The sequence below is a fragment of the Rhopalosiphum maidis genome, chromosome 1, assembly GCF_003676215.2.
Source record: "Rhopalosiphum maidis isolate BTI-1 chromosome 1, ASM367621v3, whole genome shotgun sequence".
Classification (NCBI taxonomy): domain Eukaryota; kingdom Metazoa; phylum Arthropoda; class Insecta; order Hemiptera; family Aphididae; genus Rhopalosiphum; species Rhopalosiphum maidis.
The window spans coordinates 85,060,158-85,066,339 of NC_040877.1; the positions used below are offsets into that span (position 1 = coordinate 85,060,158).

Sequence of the window (6,182 nt, forward strand, 5' to 3'; positions counted from 1 at the left end):
CAACTTACTGTAAATAATATCTACACAGGCCTATATAACAGTGCCGCTAAAGTAGTTCTTACTTCCATTTTTTTTCCTGTATAGTCCACGAAAGTCGACTTTCTTCTCGTACTATCAACAATAATATTATTATCGTTTTGACCGCGGTCTTGTATGAAAGAATTTAATACTAAAATATGTGACCGTGATTTGGTTATATTTTTATCATCAGATCGTGTTTATCACAACGTGGAATTGTCCTCCAAATTTGAAATATTCTTATCAGTCGTCATAGGTATTTCCACTTTTCGGCTTTTCACATCTCGAAGTCGTTTTCTTCGTTTATACTTTGTTTTCGTGCTACAATCGGACTGTGTAGGTCGGTATTGCTCGGCGTTTAAAACTGGACGTCATTTTTTTTTTCTAATCAAACGTACACTATGTTTCAGGTAAGATTTTTTATACGTGTCGTTGAATTTCAAAGGAAATTGCTATTGTCATGTCGACGAATGTGTCTTGTCCGGATTATGGCAAAGTTTTTAATGACAATATACACGGACACATTTTGCTCCATCCGCTATGTGTGAAATTCATCGATACGCCTGAATTTCAAAGATTGCGTAACATCAAACAGCTCGGTACTACATATTTAGTCTACCCATGTGCAAGCATTAATCGATTTGAACATTCTATTGGGTAATTAATTTTAGTTTTTCATTTATTTTTAGCATTACCTTTTTATTTATTTATTCATAATTATATAGAATATATTGTGGGCATTTAATAGAAAGGTTTACATTCTATTCAGAAAAGAGTACATTTCCATTTCCACTACTGGCACTGCTATCTTCATACAAAAATCGGTTTATTTTGAATAGAGCATAATATAGTATAGTAGACTTTTCTCTTTTAAATTGAATATTTTACTGTATGTTATCGTCTAAATTATAGAATTTTTAAGTTTTAATAATCACTGTAACCATATTTGATGCAAAAATTAAGAAGGTGTGCTAAAAAAAACTGAGTAATATGACCATAAGAATCTTACAATTTAATATTGTCTATGCTCTACTATACAATTTGGAAAGTAGCAAATAGTGCATTTGATTTTAATGCCTGTAATACCATAAATATTTTTTCTTTTCAAAACTGCTTTCAGTGTTTGTTATTTAGCTGGACAAATGATAGAAGCTTTATGTCAAAATTCAGGTGATGATATTAATGTTTCTCCAGAAGAAAAATTGTGTGTTGAATTAGCAGGTCTTTGTCATGATCTTGGACATGGTCCTTTGTCTCACAGTTGGGAAAGGTATCTTAAAGCGTCTGGAGTCAATTGGAAGGTACAATGTTTTGTAATACCTAATACAACTAATAATAATATATTTATTTAACCAAATAGTATATTATAATATACAAAGTTGTTTGTGCATATTATGTATTTGAATTAAAACTATATTAATTGTTTATTGATACATATTATTCAAGCATGAAGAAAGTTCAACTGAAATGCTTAAATATATTATACAGAAGTATGATTTAGAAAAAGAGCTTAAAAAGTATGGACTTAATGTGGAGTATCACATTGAATTGATTTGTGAATTTATTAGAGGAGAAGGAAAGTTATTAGAAGTAAACCATTTCTTATATCAGGTAAATCAGTTTATAATTTATTAATACAAATTATAGTTAATCGAGTAAATTTATTTTCAGGTTGTATCAAATAAAGATAATGGCATTGATGTTGATAAATGGGATTACTTTTTACGTGATGGAAATTGTTTAAATTTAAGCATATCATTTGATTATAAAAGATTGATGCAGTTTTCTAGAGTAGTTGTGGATCCTAATTCAAACCAACCAAAACAAGTTATAGCTTTCAGAAATAAAGAGGCTAGAAACATATATGACATGTTTAGAGTGAGATCAGATTTACATCTGAGAGCTTACCAACACACAGCAGTTCAAAACACAGAGTTGATGTATGCAAATTAAATACTTATTAAGATTAATTTTAAAAATTTTAGAGGACGATACATCCACATGTGTAATCTCTATCTTACTAATATAAAACATAGCAAAAACTGTTTTGCACGAGAAAAAACAGAGAAGGCTACAGTAATAACTAAGAAACAAACATTTTCCACTTAAAAAAAAGAACATTATCTGTGAAATATCATTTTTATTTTTTTGGTATACCTTGAATGAAAAAAATTCTTATTGTTTCAATATCCATTATTTTAAAAATTAAATAACTTTTTAGTAGTTCCGATATCGAAAAAAAATAAAAATTATATTTTACAGACATAGTTCTCCTTTTTATAGGGTGACAATTTTGTTTTTTTATGATTACTGTAGCCTTTTTGGTTATTTCCTGTGCAAAATAGTTTTTGCTATGTCTTATATTTGTAATACAGAGATTACTCGTGCGAGTGTACATAGAGATGATATACATAAACTATAACATATTATGATTATATTTAATTTTTAATGTATGGTAAATGTAAATACGATTTGATAATTTTGTTTGTAAATTAATTTTATAAAATAGCTTAAATTCTGTATCGCTGTAATTAAAACATTGTTATTTTTTTAAATTTTAGGTGGATTGATGTGTTATTAAAAGCAGAAAATTATTTCACTATACAAATTCCATCTGGTACCAAGTAAGTTTTGTTCAATAATAATTAGAATTTTTTATTGACTTTATAGAAAAATTATATTATTTAATTGTTCAATTTAAAGTTTTATTTTAAAGAATAACAGTTCATTGCTTTTCAATATAAATTAATATTTGTAAATTTTATACTTTAAATTCTTAGTAAAATGGATTAATAATTAATTAATTTAGATATACATATATTTTTATATATTACAATTGTTAAAATTAAATTAGTAAATTTAAATCAATAATTATACACTAAATGTGTTAAATAATTTAAATACTCTTAACAGTCATAACCAATGATTTAAAAATATCTGATCTAAAACTAAAAAAAAAAAAATATATTTAAATATTTAAAATTCATAAACATCCTAACCTTATATAAATTTATTATGAGTTATGATTATTACATAATAAAATGCATGTATCTATGTATTATTCTCTTTATTAATTTAAACATAAGTAATAATTCAATTAAACTAAGACTATATATTTTTTTAGGTTTGGTTTAAATGAAGCTCATACAAATATTGAAGCAATGTCTCGTTTAACTGATCACATACTGTATGATATTCAGTATAGCAATGACCCAAAATTAGAAGAAGCCAAAAGTTTATTAAACAGATTACATACAAGACATCTATATCAATTTATTGGTTCTTATAATTTAATATTTGTGAGTATAATGTTAAATTTATATTTGTTTTATATTTGTTTGTTAAGGATAAATTAAATACAGTGAGATCTCATAATAATGAATAATGAAGAAATTACACAAATTGCTATTGGAAACTATTGTTGAGAAAAAATAGAAAATAATGTTCAATACAATTGTTGTCTCAACTTGCAACAACGCGAAAAATTCTTGCATGTTATTTTATCTATTATTGTCTGAATAATGGTTATGATATATATATATATATATATATATATCAGAAAACATAAAGATTTTGAGACTTATAAATTATAATATATGTATTAAATAATTGTAGGCTAATAGACACCATGAAAATAATTTTAATTAATATTATTCAATATTCATTAAACTTAATACTGGTAATAGCAATAATATTACTTTTAAATGATTTTTAAAGATTAACAAAGAAATTTATAACAAGTCTATTGATGTTGAAAATTTAAAACAAAATCTTAAGAATGAATTGCAAAAACAATTTGGTATTGAATTTGGCATTACAGCTACTTGGCTAAATTGTGGATATCCATTTATAAATCCATTAGAAAAAGTATTATTTTTCAAGAAACCATTATGTAACAATACATCAGTTATATTGGATGATACACCTTATCAAAATGTATATCCTATGAATGAGTAAGTTATAGTTTAGTATTTTAGTTGTATATTTTTATTGTTATTTTATTTGGTATTAAACATTATCACACATATGATCAATTAATATACACATGGGACAAAACCACAAACATAGAAAGTCATTCAATTATTTTAAATTTAATTGAACTATCAGTGTAGGTCTGTGTTTTCTAGTCTTTTATATTTTATGAATCACTTAGGAAAACTTGATCACTCGTGGACAACCTCTATTGTACATTTTAGGATAAAATCAAATCAATGAAAATTGTATCTAATTATAATTTGTAGAGAAAATAAAAAACTCATGTTTGCAATTGATAAACAATTATTATTGGCATACTCGATACTCGTTCAATCATAGAGATAAAATAAAGGAATTATTCTCAGTTTTAGCTATCTGTTCTACACACTGACATATTCAAATGTTGATCACAATAAAAAATTAAATTAATTAGTATTCCATTATACACATAAGTCCATAGTATATTTGATTATTTGAATGTTCTAAAGTTTATTTTATGTCAGAACTCAGGAGTATTATTTTTTTGTTGTATCAAAATGTATTTATTTTTTAATTAGTGAGTTAAAACTGTTTTTCAAATTAAATAAATAATCATTAGCTCTACAGTTCACTTAAGACTGCCGACAGACTTAAAGACCACTAGACACTGGTTGGGTTCACTGTTATAGCTTATAAATAATCAAAATTATTATCAACTTATATACACTAGTACAATTTTAGAACATAATATTTGACTTATAATCGTCTAGTGAAAAATGAATCAAAAATATAGGAAATATTAACCATTAGGGTAATGGGGCAAAACAATAAAATTTTGATAGAGAATAAGATAACATAAATTTATGTAAATTTAACATATTGGTTTTTTATTGATTGATAAAATATTGGTATTGTGTATTTAATCTTTAAATTTAATAATTTTAAAAACATTCATACAATAAATATTCATTAATGAATTTTAATTTGAAAATAGAAAAATCTATATCCATTAATTTTTGTATATCAAATAAAACGTACATGTTCAGTAATAGAACTAATACAATTTGATAAATTTGAGATGCATTGAGCTATTTTTGTGTGGTATTAAGTTATGTATTTTGTACATTTATTATATATTTATATCGCACTATCATTAATAAGTCATTTTTTTTTTCCAGATTAGAGTTTTTTAAACGAGATATCAATGTATTTAGTAAATCACTTAAATTAAATGACATTCAGCTTAAAGACATTGATCTTGCTTGCAATTCATTTTTAAAGGATTTCAGGCCATAATGTAAGTTAGTTTATATAATATTTATCTCATTTTTAGACATAGAATAAAATATTATCATATTACTATAATTTTATTATAACCAATTCAGTATTAAATTGAAATTATATTATTTAACGTTATTATTTTATTACAATTTAATAATAATTATATAATAATAATATAATATAATATTATTATTGAACTCTTATGATTAATATATTATATTTTTCCGTAAAAAAAAAAAAAACTCGTCCTTATTTATTTCTTAGTCCTTAGAATTTTTGAATAAAATATATAATTTATTATAAACATATATTATATGTGATTGTTAAATTGATTGTGTTCATTAATTTATATATATATTCATAAATCATAAATTTCAATAGTATTAACAATGCATTCATATTTGTTATATTTTTATAAATAACTATTTACTACATCAGAAAAATTAATTTATTATTGTTTAATTTATAGTTTCTGGTTCAAGTATACATTCAATTTAAATACTATGACTAAACATTACATCAGATCAAAGAATATTAAGATTCAATATATATTAATAATAAGAATAAATAATGTATTACGCTTACATTAAGTCAATATTGATTAAATTAAATAGATCACTAATCGAAGTATGTATCTAATATTATCTTTTATTTTATTTTATAAAATATCAATCAATTATAATATTATATTTTTATAAATAAACATAATGACATTGTTATATTTTAATTTATAATCATACTTTTGTTAAAACTAATTATATTTTGCTTAATATTTATTTTATTTGTAACCATTGATCTATGATGCTAGTTGTGATAATAGCTTTTAATAAATTATGTTATTTATTTTAAAACCATTATTTATTATTTACAAATTACAATTGTTTTGATTTTTATATTACAATTATACTCTATTTTATTTATTTTAAAAA

General features: G+C 23.2%; 1 protein-coding gene across 2 annotated transcripts; it reads left to right on the forward strand.

Annotated features, from left to right (window-relative positions):
- Positions 1–5,868, forward strand: LOC113556985 (deoxynucleoside triphosphate triphosphohydrolase SAMHD1). 2 transcript variants are annotated; one of them, XM_026962244.2, is made up of 10 exons: positions 1–358; positions 429–675; positions 1,139–1,319; positions 1,465–1,629; positions 1,690–1,958; positions 2,580–2,642; positions 3,143–3,317; positions 3,736–3,971; positions 5,151–5,269; positions 5,723–5,868. In XM_026962244.2, exons 2-9 carry the CDS (start codon positions 479–481, stop codon positions 5,266–5,268), a joined length of 1,404 nt encoding a protein of 467 aa, XP_026818045.1. In that variant the 5' UTR covers positions 1–358; positions 429–478; the 3' UTR covers position 5,269; positions 5,723–5,868. The 2 variants fall into 2 exon arrangements, with proteins under 2 accessions (XP_026818045.1, XP_026818046.1); XM_026962245.1 differs by lacking the exon at positions 1–358 and having other exon boundaries at positions 541–675; positions 1,153–1,319.
- The last annotated feature ends 314 nt before the right edge of the window (positions 5,869–6,182 follow it).

Coding starts and splice junctions, on each gene's coding strand:
- LOC113556985 (XM_026962244.2), top strand. CDS start 479: ATGTCGACGAATGTGTCTTGTCCGGATTATGGCAAAGTTTTTAATGAC. Junction 1,320..1,464: donor CGTCTGGAGTCAATTGGAAG/GTACAATGTTTT, acceptor ATATTATTCAAG/CATGAAGAAAGTTCAACTGA. Junction 2,643..3,142: donor CAAATTCCATCTGGTACCAA/GTAAGTTTTGTT, acceptor ATATTTTTTTAG/GTTTGGTTTAAATGAAGCTC.